This window comes from Bombina bombina, chromosome 1 (assembly GCF_027579735.1).
Source record: "Bombina bombina isolate aBomBom1 chromosome 1, aBomBom1.pri, whole genome shotgun sequence".
In the NCBI taxonomy this organism is placed as follows: Eukaryota; Metazoa; Chordata; class Amphibia; order Anura; family Bombinatoridae; genus Bombina; species Bombina bombina.
Genome location: NC_069499.1, coordinates 1,368,461,179 through 1,368,480,057, shown reverse-complemented (window position 1 = coordinate 1,368,480,057; position 18,879 = coordinate 1,368,461,179). Strand labels below are relative to the sequence as shown.

The window sequence follows — 18,879 nt, the reverse complement described above, 5'->3', positions numbered from 1 at the left end:
TACACAGGTTTATTTTTTACATATTAAGAATATAGATGAAAGGCAAACATGATCCCCATATCTGCCCTTAAAGGGACATTAAACACTAAATACATGCTAGATAGAATGATGCATTCAAAGAAAATATCAGTCCATGACTAACATGTAGATGTATTTTTTAAAGTTTCATTAGTTGTTTAAAAAGTAACAAAAAAGTGTAAAGTTTTAGTGTCTATAAAACACTGGGAACTGCCATGTTGTAACTTGTGTTACCTTCTTTGCTGTGGCCAATTAGGGTCAGTTATAAATAGGTCACTAGAGTGTGCAGCCAATGGTTGTGCTGCATTTAACAGTGTTCTGCACTTCCATTTCTAACAGGAACTGAATAGCTCACAATTTCAGAATGGAATTACAGGCAAAGAGGACAAAATAAATAATGAAAGTATATTGCAGAGTTGTTTTATTATATACAATTTATCATTTTATATTACCATCTCAAAGTGTTTAATGTCCCTTTAAAGCCTAGAGCTTAAATAAGTTAAAGAACACTCCAAATAGCTGCCGGGCCAAGGAATAACTCTACCTACCTGCTAAAACCTTCAACTACCGTAAATGTTGCAGACTGCATACAATAGAAGGGCCTAATCTGAGCAAGAACAAGCACAATTCCAAGGTTCTTTTAAGGAGCATTTCACCTGGGGGGCACTGCGACATCTCCAACTGGGAGAATATTTTCCACCAGAATTCCAGCAGGCACTCTTAGGGGCCATATGGATCTCAGATCTGTTAGAAGACCTCTATCAACAATTTGAACATCAGAGTACTTTATATGTTCTGACTTCTCAGAAACTGGCAAAAAAGTAACTAAGTTAGGGAGGAGCTGAGAATATAGGATGGAGCAAAGCTCTAAAATGAAAGGGGTGTTTTTCCTTCTCCTAGCGGACACAGAGAATAATTCTATCAGGCCTGCAGGGAGATGTCACCTATCATTTCAATTTCCTAGCCAATAACTGGATACAAAAGCATCAGGAGGAGTGATATGAAGAAAATCCCACAGCCGAGAAAAAGACCCAGAAAAGGTACCGAAGAATAATCTTAAAGTCAATTAGGTCAGGAGGAGGCAAGTCTAAGAGAAAACAAGAATTCAAGTACAAATATAGCACACCCAGGAAGCACAACACAAGACTAATACACAGGCGATAGGAAGGAAGCAGGAAGGACCTTATAAAGGGAATAAGACGCCAAGAATAACAATATCGCGCCTGCATTAACATATCAATAGCACGCCTGAGATATTATAATAATAGCGCGTCCGCGTAAAAATAACAAATAGCTCACCTGTATTGGAAGAACAATAGCGCACCCAAGTTAACATATCAATATTGTGCCTGTATTATAATAATAGCAAGTCCACATTAGCATAACAAATAGCGCACCTGTATAAGTCTATAAATAGCGCACCCATGTTGACATATAAATAGCGTGCTTGTTTTAGTATTTTAATAGCACATCGGCACTACGCTAAGCAAGATGTTACAAATCCCACATGTGATGATCCTTTGGACAGTAAACATCTTTTGAAAGAAATCAAATTTACCTAGATGTACAGAATATGTTTTTTGGTTCCTGTATATCTTGAATTAACCAAGAAAAGCAAGAACTGAAGGAAAAACATACAATGAATTTCCAAAAGATTACTATTACATTTATAATAAGTGCTAAAAAGTCTTTGTTTTCTGTATAGTATCTGGTCATCATTGCACTTTGTCCATGAAGCCATGAGATCTCTGCTTATCAATACTTCTGACTGATCTATCAGAAAATCTTTGTCCATGAAGCCATGAGATCTCTGCTTATCAATACTTCTGACTGATCTATCAGAAAATCTTATTGTGCACAGATTATTCCCCTGAATGATTAAGGATAATTGCATCCTTGTTCTACAAGTCAGGTACCTTGTATGTTTAAAATTTAGGAGCCAGTAAGAATATTTAGGAGCAATACATACTTTTAGGAGTCAGACAGTGGTATTTGTATGTAGATATATGGAGATTATCCTAAAAGATTTAGGAGCCAGAGGTAAAAGTCTAGGAGCTAGTGGTTTCCTGGCTCCTGGGTTTGTCGAGCCCAGTCAGGAACATGAATAGAAAAGATTGCCCCACGGTACTTTACTGACCAATGAAGGTGCTCTGATTTTAAGAAGTTGAATGTAAATCAAATTGAAATAAAAGAAGATAATATAAGGTTATCAAGTAGATGTATATGATAATGTAACTAAGTTTTAACTGAACGATATATGGATGTGGTATCAGTCTGATAAAGGAGAAGTGTCCTTTGAATTCTTATGGATGGTTTGTGTGCTCTGAAATTTACAGGGCAAGATTACAAGGGGCGCACAAACAAGCAATATTGCAACCATGTTAACTTGAGCAAATATAAAAAGTTGAAAGTAAAGTGGTGCACTCCAACACAAACCAAATTTGCACTTGTCGGGTTAGCATGAGTGAAAGCCTCACATTAAGTGTAAGAGTTAAAAAAAATGTGAACCAAACAAATCAAATATACATTTAAACAAAGTATTAACTCATATATACACATTCTGAAAACAATTATTCCCATAAATAATAAAAAAAAAGTTCTACAGGTTAAAAGGTATATGATAAGGTATATGATAAGGTATTTGACTGGAAAAGGCTATAATGTATATACAGTATATGTCTAAATATGTGTATGTGTCCATACATGTATATATATATATATATATATATATATATATATATATATATATATATATATATATATATATGTATACATACACTCACCGGTCACTTTATTAGGTAGACCTTGCTAGTACTGAGTTTGACCCCTTTTTTGCCTTAATTCTTCGTGGCATAGATTCAACAAGGTGTTGGAAACATTCCTCAGACATTTTGGTCTATATTGACATGATAGCATCATGCAGTTGATGCGAATCTCCCGTTCCACCATATCCCAAAGGTGCTTTATTGTATTGAGCTCTGGTGACTATGGAGGCCATTGGAGTACAGTTAATTCATTGTCATGTTCAAAAAACAGTTTGAGATGATTTGAGCTTTGTGACATGGTGCATTATCCTGCTGGAAGTAGCCATCAGAAGATGGGTACACTGTAGTCCTAAAGGGATGGACATGGTCAGCAACAATACTCAGGTAGTCCGTGGCATTTAAAAGATGCTCATTTGGTACTAAGGGGCCCAAAGTGTGGCAAGAAAATATCCCCCACACCATTACACCACCAGCCTGAACCGTTGATACAAGGCAGGATGGATCCATACTTTCATGTTGTTTACGCCAAATTCTGACCTTACCACCTGAATGTCGCAGCTGAAATCGAGTGTCATTAGACCAGGCAACGTTTTTCCAATCTTCTATGGTCCAATTTTGGTGAGCCTGTGCAAATTGTAGCCTCAGTTTCCTGTTCATAGCTGACAGGAGTGGCACCCTGTGTGGTCTTCTGCTGCTGTAGCCCCTCTGCTTCAAGGTTCGATGTGCTTCCAGAGATGGTATTCTGCATACCTTGGTTGTAACAAGTGGTTATTTGAGTTACTGTTGCCTTTCTATCATCTCTAACCAGTTTGCCCATTCTCCTCTGACCTCAACAAGGCATTTTCGTCCACACAACTGCCGCTCACTGGATATTTTCTCTTTTTCAGACCATTCTCTGTAAACCATAGAGATGGCTGTGTGTGAAAATCCCAGTAGATCAGCAGTTTTTGAAATACTCAGACCAGCCTGTCTGGCACCAACAACCATACCACGTTCAAAGTAACTTAAATCCCCTTTCTTCCCCATTCTGATGCTCGGTTTGAACTTCAGCGAGTCATCTTCACAACGTCTAGATGCCTAAATGCATTGAGTTGCTGCCATGTGATTGGCTGATTAGCAATTTGTGCTACCAAGCAATTGAACAGGTGTACCTTATAAAGTGGCCGGTGATATATATATAATTCAACTCTGGAACATAAATAGACAGGGAACTCCCTGAAGAATTAAAGGGACACTGAACCCAAATTTTTTCTTTCGTGATTCAGATAGAGCATGACATTTTAAGCAACTTTCTAATTTACTCCTATTATCAAATGTTCTTCATTCTCTTGGTATCTTTATTTGAAATGCAAGAATATAAGTTTAGATGCCTGCCCATTTTTGGTGAACAACCTACGTTCATCCACCAATAAAAACAGTGCTGTCCAGAAAACTGAACTAATAAAAAAACTTGCCTTCTTTTTCAAATAAAGATAGCAAAAGAATGAAGAAAAATGGATAATAGGAGTAAATTAGAAAGTTGCTTATAATATGCATGCTCTATCTGAATCACAAAAGAAAAAATGTGGGTTCAGTGTCCCTTTAAGGGTACCCTTCAATTGTAGTCCTGTGGACTTGTTGTGACTCTTATTGCTTGTGGCTCAGTGTAAATAGTATGAATAAATGTAGCTGATGCCAGATAAGGGTATACTGGATTGTACACATACACACATATACAGGTAGGTGTAAATCGAAACCGTTGTAAATTGAAACCCAGTTTATAATGTAAGTCAATGGGAAGTGAGGGAGTTAGGTTCCAGGCCCCTCTCAAAAAAGTAACACCTAATACATTATTTTTAAAGCTTTGAAATGAAGACTTTAAATGCTAAACAGCATTATAAACCTAATAATATAGATTGCATCATCATCAAACTAAGTTTAATGAACAAAAATATTTGCTAAACATCACCTAATAAAATAATCACACAACAGACTGCATCATCATCAAACTAAGTTTAATAAACAAAAACGTTTTTTTACTTGCATTTTTCTGCAATCAATTCTCTGCATTGTTAGCATGTTAGATAATATTGGGTCTGCACCTATTCTATGCATTTCAATCTGCAGTGATTATTAAGCAGTTAGGCACCCTCACCTCAAGCAGCTGGATAGGAAGATAATAGGGAAGTGCCTGCTAAATTTTGCTCGATATATCTGGTCTGATCTGTGTACACAGATCAATTTAAGGCTGTTAAGTTGCATATCTTTGCTGCAAAACAAGTGGACAGCTCCACCTACTGGCTATTTTAATTAGTGCATTGCTTTCCAAAAGCTTTTCAATAGCAGTCACATGACTGGAAAAAAAGGTTGTTATTCTGAAACGGCGCAAATTGAACCGGCGTAAACCGAGGGCCACCAGTACATTGTGTGTATATATATATATATATATATATATATTTATTTATAACAAAATTTATGCTTACCTGATAAATTTATTTCTCTTGTGGTGTATCCAGTCCACGGATTCATCCATTACTTGTGGGATATTCTCCTTCCTAACAGGAAGCTGCAAGAGGATCACCCACAGCAGAGCTGTCTATATAGCTCCTCCCCTAACTGCCACCTCCAGTCATTCGACCGAAGACAAGCAAGAGAAAGGAGAAACTATAGGGTGCAGTGGTGACTGTAGTTTAAAAATAAAAAACACCTGCCTTAAAATGACAGGGCGGGCCGTGGACTGGATACACCACAAGAGAAATAAATTTATCAGGTAAGCATAAATTTTGTTTTCTCTTGTAAGGTGTATCCAGTCCACGGATTCATCCATTACTTGTGGGATACCAATACCAAAGCTATAGGACACGGATGAAGGGAGGGACAAGGCAGGCGCTTAAACGGAGGGCACCACTGCCTGTAAGACCTTTCTCCCAAAAACAGCCTCCGAAGAAGCAAAAGTATCAAATTTGTAGAATTTTGAAAAAGTATGAAGCGAAGACCAAGTCGCCGCCTTACAAATCTGTTCAACAGAAGCCTCATTTTTAAAAGCCCATGTGGAAGCCATCGCTCTAGTGGAATGAGCTGTAATTCTTTCAGGAGCCAGCAGTCTCATAAGCTAAGCGGATTATACTTCTTAACCAAAAAGAAAGAGAAGTTGCTGAAGCCCTTTGGCCTCTCCTCTGTCCAGAGTAGACAACAAACAATGCAGATGTTTGACGGAAATCCTTAGTAGCTTGTAAATAAAACTTTAAAGCACAAACTACGTCAAGATTGTGTAAAAGACGTTCCTTCTTTGAAGAAGGGTTAGGACACAGTGACTGAACAACAATCTCCTGATTGATATTCTTATTAGATACCACCTTAGGAAGAAACCCAGGTTTGGTACGCAAAACTACCTTATCTGCAAGGAAGATCAGATAAGGGGAATCACACTGTAAGGCAGATAACTCTGAAACTCTTCGAGCCGAAGAGATAGCTACCAAAAACAGAACTTTCCAAGATAAAAGCTTGATATCTATGGAATGCAGAGGTTCAAACGGAACCCCTTGAAGAACCTTAAGAACTAAATTTAAACTCCATGGCAGAGCAACAGGTTTAAACACAGGCTTGATTCTAACTAAAGCCTGACAAAACGCCTGAACGTCTGGAACATCCGCCAGACGCTTGTAAAAAAGAATAGACAGAGCAGAAATCTGTCCTTTTAAGGAACTAGCTGACAATCCCTTTTCCAATCCTAACCTGCTAAGATCATCAAAAACCTCAGGCAAAACTCTTCTTCTAATTTCTGCCTGAGGTAAAAACAGTACAACGCCGGTACCATTTAAAAATAACAAACTTTTGATTGAAGATAAACTACACTAAGTCACCACATATCTCTAGCTACTTCCCTTGTCAAGAGCTGCAAGAGAATGATTGGAGGTGGCAGTTAGGGGAGGAGCTATATAGACAGCTCTGCTGTGGGTGATCCTCTTGCAGCTTTCATCCCACAAGTAATGGATGAATCCGTGGACTGGATACACTTTACAAGAGAAATATATATATATATATATATATATATATATATATATATATATATATATATATATATATGCGGTTAACAGAAAGGAGAACTGCACCCCTGAGATAGAACAAAAGCTAGAATAACTTCCATGCCTGTTCATTTATATTGCAACTCAGGGTGCTCGTTCTTTTAGCACACTATGCCCCTTCACAGAGAAAAAATATCCTGTAGCATATCAGTCTGATCCTGCCCAATGACAGTCCAGCGCCGAAATACCAGGCAATTCTTCTCTGAACAAGGGAAGCAACAACCCCAGACGATCGTTTCGGCCTTCTATGGGCCTCGTCAGTGAGGTGCAGTTGTATCTCTCTAAGGGCATGTGTGCACGGGGTCCACGTCTGGATTACCCATTACTCTTAGGGAGACCCAAGGGTAATTTACATATGCGGTTAACAGAAAGGAGAACTGCACCCCTGAGATAGAACAAAAGCTAGAATAACTTCCATGCCTGTTCATTTATATTGCAACTCAGGGTGCTCGTTCTTTTAGCACACTATGCCCCTTCACAGAGAAAAAATATCCTGTAGCATATCAGTCTGATCCTGCCCAATGACAGTCCAGCGCCGAAATACCAGGCAATTCTTCTCTGAACAAGGGAAGCAACAACCCCAGACGATCGTTTCGGCCTTCTATGGGCCTCGTCAGTGAGGTGCAGTTGTATCTCTCTAAGGGCATGTGTGCACGGGGTCCACGTCTGGATTACCCATTACTCTTAGGGAGACCCAAGGGTAATTTACATATGCGGTTAACAGAAAGGAGAACTGCACCCCTGAGATAGAACAAAAGCTAGAATAACTTCCATGCCTGTTCATTTATATTGCAACTCAGGGTGCTCGTTCTTTTAGCACACTATGCCCCTTCACAGAGAAAAAATATCCTGTAGCATATCAGTCTGATCCTGCCCAATGACAGTCCAGCGCCGAAATACCAGGCAATTCTTCTCTGAACAAGGGAAGCAACAACCCCAGACGATCGTTTCGGCCTTCTATGGGCCTCGTCAGTGAGTTGCAGTTGTATCTCTCTAAGGGCATGTGTGCACGGGGTCCACGTCTGGATTACCCATTACTCTTAGGGAGACCCAAGGGTAATTTACATATGCGGTTAACAGAAAGGAGAACTGCACACACACACACATATACATACATACATACATATACTCATACACAAAACACACACATTGGAGCCCTTTACAGTCAAACACCTTAAAAACGGAAAATTATTTTTAATCAATTTTAATATTGTATGTGTTTTACTATGCAATCAATGTAAATATTTTACACTGCAATGTTCTTCACTTAGAAGAAAATGTTCTTTGTATTTTTAAATATAGATATCTGTATATATTGATACCTTTATATATTCATATTTATATAAGTACTAGTCCTAAAGCCCGTGTACACGGGCCAACTTTTTAAGTACCGCGGTTCCAACCCTTGCTCCCTCTCTCTCCCCCTCTCTTTTGAGCTCTCTCTCTCCCCCCTATTTTGCGCTCTCTCTCCCCCCTCTTTTGCTCTCTCTCTCCCCCCTCTTTTGCTCTCTCTCTCCCCCTCTTTTGCTCTCTCTCTCCCCCTCTTTTGCTCTCTCTCCCCCCCCTCTTTTGCTCTCTCCCCCCCCCCCCTGTTTTGCTTGCTTTCTCTCTCTCTTCCCCCCTCTTCTGCTCTCTCCCCCTCTTTTGCTCTCTCCTCCTCTCCCCTATTTTGCTCTCTCTCCCCCTCTTTTGCTCTCTCCCCCCTCTTTTACTCTCTCTCTCCCCCCTCTTTTGCTCTCTCTCTCCCCCCTCTTTCGCGCTCTCTCTCTCTCCCCCCTCTTTTGCTCTCTCCCCCTCTCTTTTGCTCTCTCCCCCTCCCTCTTTTGTGCTCTCTCCCTCCCTCTTTTGCGCTCTCTCTCTCCCCCCTCTCTTTTGTGCTCTCTCCCCCCTCTTTTGAGCTCTCTCTCTCTTCCCCCTCTCTTTTGAGCTCTCTCTCTCTCCCTCTCTTTTGCACTCTCTCTCTCTCCCTCTCTTTTGCACTCTCTCTCTCCTCCCTCTCTTTTGAGCTCTTTCTCCCCCCCTCTTTTGTGCGCTCTCTCTCCCCCTCTTGTGCGCTCTCTCTCCCCCTCTTGTGCGCTCTCTCTCCCCCTCTTGTGCGCTCTCTCTCCCCCTCTTGTGCGCTCTCTCTCCCCCTCTTGTGCGCTCTCTCTCCCCCTCTTGTGCGCTCTCTCTCCCCCTCTTTTGCTCTCTCTCTCCCCCTCTTTTGCTCTCTCTCTCCCCCTCTTTTGCTCTCTCGCCCCTTGTCACGTCTGTGAGGCCACGCCCCCATCACGGCATGCTCGGTCACGCCCCCACCAGGCAGCTTCCGCAGTGCGCACTCCTCTGCAGATCAAGGCCAGGTATGTTTGTCCTCTGCAGTCTCTACTGCGCATGACTGCATCTGACAAACATACCTGGCCTTTTATTATATAGGATAGATATATAATTTACAAAACATTAATCATATACAGTATATATATATATATATATATATATCTTTTTTTTTTTAAATAAAAAGAACATCTTCAATGAGAATGTAAAATATTTCAGGTTAAGCATTGTAGGTATTACGCAGTGTCCGGTTAGTGCACTATATTAAAGTCTATGGGGAAAAGAAGTTAACGCGGTCACAATATAAGAAAAAGTTTACTTTTAGCGGTGTTTGCGCGCAGAGAAAATATTTAGTGCATCACTTATAATCTGGCCCACAATGGGGAAGTGAATCCCTTTTGTGTAATAAAAAAAAATAATAAAAAAGCATTGAACATTCACATCTATAAATCTATGTTACAAATTGCTGAGTCCTTGCACACATGTCATGCAATTTTTAGAACTCAAACAAAAGTCATAACCAGTCTTGCTTCACGCAAAGTTGACAACTCACACCAGCTATATAGTCTTAAAGGTAGCCTTAAATGTTGGCTAGTCTTTAAAAAAAATACTTAGAAGCAAGGCTGAGGTCCGAAGGTCTCACACACAGTGTAAGTCTTAAGCAAGAGAGTGTAACACAGCCTAGTGGCCTCTTACCTGTATTTTGCGGGTGGTTCTGTACCATTGGGATCCTGTGGTAACTCTGCAGGCATGATGAAAACTGTATGTTCACTCCGATGGGATTCATCCAACTCCACAAGTTGAAAATCCTCCATCTTCTCTCCATCCACATGCACCTTTGAAAAAGCATGATTAGAGGAACAAAAATAAAAAACTTAAACAGGTCAGGATAGGTTTTAGAAAGGAAGGGAGGCAAGTAATACTTTCTATCCAACTAAAAAAAAAAGAATTCCTAGAGCTACCTGGTAGTAAATGGCAAGTGCTAACAACATAATACATTGTGAAAAGAAAAACTATAGATAGCAAAAAAAGACAGCAAACCATCGTCCTTTTTTCTCTGGTGATTATTCAAAAAACTATGCATGTGAACAGTGGAGGAGACATTTTACAAATATGTAAAGCCACAACCATCAAAACCAAAAACTCACTAATTGTAAAGATTATTGTTAAATTAAATTCCCAGTTACTCTCATTTAAGACAATATATAAATACACATTCAACCAAAAAACAAGAGACAACTGATTCATAGACACATGAGGTTGTCAAGAGGCCTTGTTTTAAAGGTGTTGTGAATTATGTTCTGAATTAATTTAGTATTGCGTAGCCTACATTTTCTAGTGTTTTGCTAGTGTACAATTTTGCCATTAAAATCTATAGGTGTGCTAATGTGTGCTAAGTGTCCAATACACAAAATGGGAAGCTATGGTTAAGAAGGTAAAACAACTACAACCACAAGATTAGAAACATGCTTGAAACATGGTAAATCTAAATGTGTGTACGAGTAAAATATTCTCACGTCTCAGAAACTTCCTTGGAACCTAAACAAAGAGCTGACCACAAACATTATGAGGCATTCTATAGACTAATGCAACTGTAAAGTATCTCACGTTACAGCTATATTTTGCTAATTTCAAAACTGAAGAGGATGTCTTGTTTTTATTTTAATTTTACTTGACGTTACAATTTTCAAGTTTTCTTCTGTGCATATGTTAGAGGGAGTTTTTTTGTTTTTTCCTTTTTAAAAGAATTTATTTTGTAACATTTTTAGGGTATTTTTATAATGCTGGCATCCTTCACTGTGGAAGGATATGTGCTGAGAAATGAGCGGTTACATGACAGATGCAGTTCCATTAATTATAAGGGACATTAGCTTGCACCTCACACACATGAAGAGGAAGCTTACACAGTTCCCTGATCCTGTCATCCAAGTAAACTGAAGAAATTATTCCTTTCCCTTAGAGATTAAAGGGATAATAAACACCCAAAAATGTTATTGTTAAAAAAGATAGATGATCCCTTTATTTACCATTCCCCAATTTTGCATAACCAACACTGTTATAGAAATATACTTTTTACCTCTGTAATTTCCTTGTATCTAAGCTTCTGCTGATTGCCTCCTTATCTCAGATCGTTTGACAGACTGGCATTTCAGGCAATTAGTGCTGACTCTTAAATAACTTCACGTGCGCGAGCACAGTATTATCATATGAAACACATGAACTAATGCCCTCTAGCTGTGAAAAACTGTCAAATGCATTCAGATGAGAGGCGGCCTTCAAGGGCTTAGAAATTAGCATATGAGCCTACCTAGGTTTAGCTTTCAACTAAGAATAACAAGAGAATAATGGATGATAAAAGTAAATTAGAAAGTTGTTTAAAATTGCATGCCCTATCTTAATCATGAAAGTTTAATTTGGACTTTACTATCCCTTTAAGACACACACAGACAAAACGGATTCTATATCCATGAGATATCAGTTCTAGTACACAGAATTCTCAAATGGAGCATAACTAAACCTTTAAAGAAGTCACAATACTGGCAGGGTGACACTCCTGCATACTGACTTGGAAGCGGGAGTTTACTTTTTAGCCTGCTTGTTCTTAATACTAAGGGGACCTTCCATGAAGTCTTGGGAATTCCTGCCACTTCATCAGAGAAAGAAGAAGTTTTTAGAACCAGAGTGCAAAAGGAACAGAAAAAATCAGCAACTTTGGCCTTGCCCTTGGATTTCTTATGGATATATAGGCAGAAAACCCTCAGAAAAAAGGCAAAATCAAATGAGTCTTCCAGTGAGTAAGACTGTGCATGCTAATGTTAGTACCTCTTAAAGTCACAGTATTATAGCTCAACTTCTACAGCAATCACTCATACAAACACAAGCTATAAATCTTGATCTACATATCATGTGTACGGTAACTTGAAATGTAATTGAAGATCAGGAATACAAATGTGTTCCCTAGTCGAGAGTAGATAGATAAATAGTCCTGTGCAAATTCATAAAGTTGAAGCAGTGAACTGTAAAGCAAGCAATGTGTGTTAATCCAAGCTTAGATAGGTTCAGTGAGAAATATTAAACGTTCATGGAAGTGGTCCCGTACATGCAGATTACTAACTTGGATGCCTTCTGTCTGGAAAATGTTGGCGGAGTACCTATTGTCCATATAATTTGGATTTAAATGACTAAATTGATCGCTTATACTCTCCTCTCAGACGGATTGAGCCAGTGCTCCGTATAGCTAAACCATCACTGCTGATGCAGTATAAGGCAATAGTATTATTTAGGTTTGCACCAACACACATATAAATTGCTCCTGTTAACTACAATATCACGTTTCGGATGCAAAGAAGATACTGTTTTCCGGATGTCGGTTCATTACAGGGATAAGCCGATTTACCAAAGAGCTACTTTCCTCTCCCAACCAGTGACGCCCTGTGTGCTCAACCTAACCCTCCATCAGCAAATGACAAGCACGAACATTCATGAGCAATGTCCAAGTTGCCCTATTGCTAATCAAGATCTGTGGAACAAGCATGTATTTAGTGTTTAATGTCCCTTTAAGAAGCTGCGAATGCAGCTGTTTCCACATTAGCCTTCAGGCACGCCGGAAACAAAAGTTAAGAAGCAGTGGTCATAAGAATTTCATCAAGGGAAGCGTCTTGGGAAATAAGGTCAGAGATTTTGTCACACCAGACAGCTGCAGATTCGCAAGCTGTACTAACAGCTGGACAAAATATATAGCCCGCCAGCTTAAAGGATCTCTCGAAAAAACCTTACTATTTTCAGTGTTTCAGACCCTTAAAGAGGTACTGTCCTTATGGACTAGTAGTCCGCCAAGCCAAAGTTGAGATAGCACTGTCCTCCTTTGGAATAGCCTCCCATACCTCTAATTTTTCAGAGGGTTAAGGGAAGATGCTTTAGATTTTTGCAGAGGGAACAAAGGGAATGCCTGGTTTCTTTCATTCCTAGCTAATTAGCTCAGAAACCACATCAGTACACAAAAAGGTAGAAGGCTTCTTTTGGGCTGCCTTAAAGAACTTTTACATTTTTTCACAGATTGTTTGTCTGCAGGGAGAGGGTCCATAATCACCAAGGCAAATAAAAGCTTCCTGCAATCGAGCGTGTATGTGCTCCAATTTGAAAATTTCACATCTTCTCTGGAACTTCTTCAGAAGGGGGATCCTGAGTTTTTGAATAATCATCCTCAGGTGAGGAGGATTCTAATTCAATTGTATTCCTGTAGGGTACAGGGTAGCTAGACAGGTTGCTACTTAGGGATGTCCCAGATTAGCCCAAGATCTGCAAAGGGATCTCTTCTGTACTTTGCCTCCATTTGCATTTAACTGAGTGAACGTACTGTTTTAGGATAGGAGGCAGATCCGCAGAACTTTCCTGGGGATAAACCTTGTGGGTAGCATATCCCTGAATACTCTACTGTAATGCAATGCTGCATTACCCTGTCTAGCACTACTCTCAACAACAAAATAACAGGCACGGAGAATAAAAGTTTAAACTTTTATTGAGTGTCTTCCATAAAAAAATATGAGTAAAAGTAAATGGTAGGAGACACAGATTTCAGATTCACATTACCTTACTCATAAACCTATGCCTCCCAGTCCCTACCCATACATAGAAAAAGAAAGGGTATTCCAGCCTCCAAAGTTAAAAAAGACTAAGGGCCTATAGCAGGCCTGAAACTTTGTATTTTCTATCTTTATGGACCCTATGTGAAACAATAAAGGTCTTTTTTAACTTTGGAGGCTGAAATACCTCTTTTTCTATTGGATTGCAATTTGGACGTGGCAGGTCCTACATTCCATGCCCCAAATAGGGCCAGGTGACTAAAAACTCAATTGTTGTGGAGTAAATTAAGTGAAATAGTGGTGAGGTAGTCGTGAATGGCGGTCAAAAGTGTAATTTAAAACAATATATTCGATTTACACAATCAAACAAATAAAGAATAAAAAATATAATCAAATTATACACTCATAAAAAATTGTGGATCCACAATATAAAATTGACAAGTAAAATGTGGATTGTCTGGAGTGAAAAGTCCAACTATTGGACCTTGACCTTGTGTTGGTGCTACCCAATAAATGTGTGTATTTTGCTTGAGACCCTGAGTTGAATGGGGTCAGGGCTGTATAAAGTGTAGTTGTGTAAGAGTGATGCAATATGAATAGCGCTGTTATGGCTAATAATCAGCGGGATGTACAAGTCCAGCTAGTGATTTCTATAGAATAGCAGCTTAGGTGAGCTGTAACTTGGTTGATGGTGAACTGGAGAAAAAAAAATCCAAAAAATGTGTCAAAGTTGAAAGTGATCAAGAGAAAAATAATAATAATAAAAAATTTAAAAAAAAATAAAGAATTGTGAAAAATGGATAAAAATGTGAAAAATAAAAATAATATAAAAAAAAATAAAAAATGGATTGGTGATAAAAATAAGTGATAATCACAAAGAAATTGTCTGGTGAATGTCACAAAAAGTTGTTATAAAAATGTGTACACAAAAACAAATTGTAATCCAGTGGTAAATGCAGTCAATATTAAAGTTAAAAGTGAAAGGATGAAATAAAACGACCTTATTTCTTAATGGTGAGAATCCCTCTTAATTTTGGTGGTGAGAACCCCCGTGATGGATCCTAGTGGTCTTCCAGAGAGTAGTTTGTAGCCTCTCTTGATGGATCCTATTGGCGTCTCAGTTATTAGCTCCAATGTCCTAAACAATAAATATTGATAGTGTAGATTGAAAGTTTGCTTACCAGCTCTTTAGTCAACTGGTAAGCAAACTTTCAATCTAGCACCATTACCTGTACAATCTACACTATCAATATTTATTTTTTAGGACATTGGAGCTAATAACTGAAAGACCAATAGGATCCATTTGCAGGGATTCTCGCCACCAGGAATAGGAAGGTTTCCTCCACCAAGAGAGGCTACAAACTACTCTCTGGGACACCACTAGGATCCATCACAGGGGTTCTCACCAGCAAAATTAAGAGGGATTCTCACCATTAAGAAATAAGGTAGTTTTATTTAATTCTTTCACTTTTAACTTTAATATTGACTGCATTTACCACTGGATTACAATTTGTTTTTGTGTACACATTTTTATAACAACTTTTTGTGACATTAACCAGACAATATCTTTGTGATTATCACTTATTTTTATCACCAATCCATTCTTATTTTTATTATTAATATTTTTATTTTTTACATTTTTATCCATTTTTTCACAATTGTTTTATAACATTTTTTTTATTATTTTTCTCCTGATCACTTTCAACTTTGACACATTTTTTGGAATTTTTTCACCAGTTCACCATCAACTAAGTTACAGCTCACCTAAGCTGCTATTCTATAGAAATCACTAGCTGGACTTGTACATCCCGCTGATTATTAGCCATAAGAGCGCTATTCATATTGCATCACTCTTACACCACTACACTTTATACAGAACTGACCCCATTCAACTCAGGGTCTCAAGCAAAATACACACATTTATTGGGTAGCACCAACACAAGGTCAAGGTCTAGTTGGACATTTCCACTCCAGCCAACCCACATTGATTTTATGCTTTTTTGCTTGTCAATTTTATATTGTGGATCCACAATTTTTTATGAGTGTATAATTTGATTATATTTTTTATTCTTTATTTGTTTGATTGTGTAAATTGAATATATTGTTTTAAATTAAACTTTTGACCGCCCTTCACGACTACCTCACCACTATTTCACTTAATTTATTCCACAACAATTGAGTTTTTAGTCACCTGGCCCTATTTGAGGCACTCTGAACACACACCTCTATTATTAACCTCCTGCAGGCTAGCTAGATAGCCTTTGTTCAGGGCTATAGGTGGATCTATCTCTTGGTGCTCTATCTATAATCCAGTATATTCTACATTCCATGCCCCACAGACCAAGAGACATGAATGCTGTTTTCTAAACTTTTTTTAAACCTACCCATACATAGTCATCAACCTAATTTGATAGGTGCATATTGAATCTCACAATTAATGGAGGTTACATTTAAATATACAATGTCCCATAATGACAAGTATATTCCAATGCTTGCAAATAGCAAAACAGAAAGTTTTTAAATTAGTTACACACTCTATTATATTGACAGATAATAACCCAAAAAGACATCATTGATATCTATACATAAAAAAAAATGATTAACATAATTATACCCACAATACTATTACTTAATATAATATCAGGAAAGATGTCACAAAAACGAGCTATATCTCTACAGGATATAATATATACCCCTATATACAAACAGAGGGCGAGATCACAAGGGAGGCATAACAGACTTTGCGTAAAAGCAACAGTGATTTTGCGGTCCATTTTTCTTCCGCTGATATTAAAAGTCATGCAAAATCCCCATTGCGCTACCGCAAAAGTCTGTTCTGCTTCAATCCATACTGTGATCTAAGAGCTGTGGTAAAGTGTGTTCCGAAATAAAAAGTTGCCCAAAACACAAACAAAAATACCTTACAAACTACACACCCATAAACTACACTATTAACCCTTAAACCACCTTCACCCCACATCGCAAACATTAAATAAAATTATTAACCCCTAAACTGCCATCCCGCCACATCGCAAACACTAAATAAAATTATTAACCCCTAAATCTCCATCCCACCCACATCGCAAACACTAAAATTATTAACCCCTAAACCGCCATCCCCACACATAAAAAAACAACATAAATTAACTATTAACCTCTAAACCGCCATCCCCCCACAACGCACAATATTAAACTAATAACTAAACCCCTAACCTAACACCCCCTAACTTAAAGGGACAGTCAACACCAGAATTTTTGTTGTTTAAAAAGATAGATAATCCCTTTATTACCAATTCCCCAGTTTTGCAACTAACACGGTTATAATAATACACTTTTTTACCTCTGTAATTACCTTGTATCTAAGCCTCTGCTGACTGCCCCTTATTTTAGTTCTTTTGACAGACTTGCATTTTAGCCAATCAGTGTTGACTCCTAGGAGCTTCATGTGCGTGAGCTCAATTTTATCTATATGAAACACATGAACTAATGCCCTCTAGTGGTGATAAATTGTCAAAATGCTTCCAGATTAGAGGCGTCCATCAAGGTCTAAGAATTTAGCATATGAGCCTACCTAGGTTTAGCTTTCAACTAAGAATACCAAGAGAACAAAGCAAAATTGGTGATAAAAGTAAATTGGAAAGTTGTTTAAAATGACATGCCCTATTTAAATCATGAAAGTTTTTTTTTTTTTTACTTGACTGTCCCTTTAACCCCAATTAAAATACCCATAAATTAAAACTATCCTAACTACCTTAAAATAAATAAAAAATTACCTGTAAAATAAAATTAAAACCTAAGCTTACCCTAACAAAAAATCTAACATTACAAAAAAACGTAACTACAAAAAATAAAAAAACTAACATTTACCAAAAAATGGGGCAATGGGTTTAGGTTTTTTATTTTTATTTTGGGGTGTTGTAATGTTAAGGGGTAATTTATTTTTTTAATGCAAAAGAGCTGTTAGCTTTAGGGCAATGCCCTACAAAAGGCCTGTTTAAGAGCTATTGGTAATTTATTTGTAGATTCTTTTTATTTATTTTTTGGCGTGTTTTTTTTTATTTTAGGGGTATTAGAATAGTAATGTAGGTTTTTTTTTATTTTTTTGGTAAATGATAGGTTTTATTATTTTTTGTAATTCATTTTTATAGTAATGTTGGATTTTTTGTTAGGGTAAGCTTAGATTTTAATTTTATTTTACAGGTAAGCTTTGATTTATTTTAAGAAAGTTAGAATAGTTTTAATTTTATTTATAGGTATTTTAATTGGAGTTAAGTTAGGGAGCGTTAAGTTAGGAGTTTTAGTTATTAGTTTAATACTGTGCGTTGTGGAGGGATGGCAATTTAGGGGTTAATAGTTTAGTTTGCAACGTGGGGGAATGGCGGTTAAGACGTTAATAGTTAATTTATGTAGTTTGGGGGGATGGCGGTTTAGTGGTTATTAATTAAAGTGTTTGCAATGTTGGGGGGATGGCGGCTTAGGGGTTATTAGGATAGGGGCTTATGGCAGGGTGTTAGCTTTTTTCACATTTATTGTCGTTTTCGTGAGTAGGGTGTTTTTTTTCTCCATTCATTTCTATAGGGGAACACATGCATGCGCACATGAAAACTCTACAAGCTATTTTTGCAATTCTCGGGCTAGTGGTAAAAATAGATTTTTTTTTTCCAACTTATTTCCGGACACGTCTTCATTCCAATTGCTAGTGGGATATTCAACTCCTGGCCAGCAGGAGGAGGCAAAGAGCACCCCAGCAAAGCTGTTAAGTGTAACTTTCCTTACCCATAATCCCCAGTCATTCAGCCGAAGGAAAATAGAAAAAGAAGAAACACAAGGGTGAAAAAAGGTGCCTGAGGTTTACTCAAAAAAACTGCAGAATTATAATTAAAAAGAGGGCGGGGTTGTGGACTCTCCATGTCCGGAAAGAAAGAAATTTATCATCAGGTAAGCATAAATTTTGTTTTCTTTCTTATGACATGGAGAGTCCACAACGTCATTCCAATTACTAGTGGGAACCAATACCCAAGCTAGAGGACACAGAATGAACAGGGAGGGAGACAAATGCAGGAGGATCTAAATAGAAGGCAACACCGCTTGAAGAATCTTTCTCCCAAAAGAAGCCTCAGCCGAGGCAAAAGTATCAAA

The 18,879-nt window shown here is 38.0% G+C and overlaps 1 protein-coding gene across 2 annotated transcripts in view; it reads right to left on the bottom strand.

The window, feature by feature from the left end:
- DENND4B (DENN domain containing 4B) overlaps positions 1-18,879 on the bottom strand; it is a 497,540-nt gene that overhangs the window by 337,041 nt on the left and 141,620 nt on the right. For both annotated transcript variants that reach the window (XM_053704155.1, XM_053704162.1), the window contains exon 15: positions 9,854-9,993. In XM_053704155.1, coding sequence (XP_053560130.1) covers positions 9,854-9,993 — 140 coding nt within the window. The remainder of the gene's footprint in view (positions 1-9,853; positions 9,994-18,879) is intronic.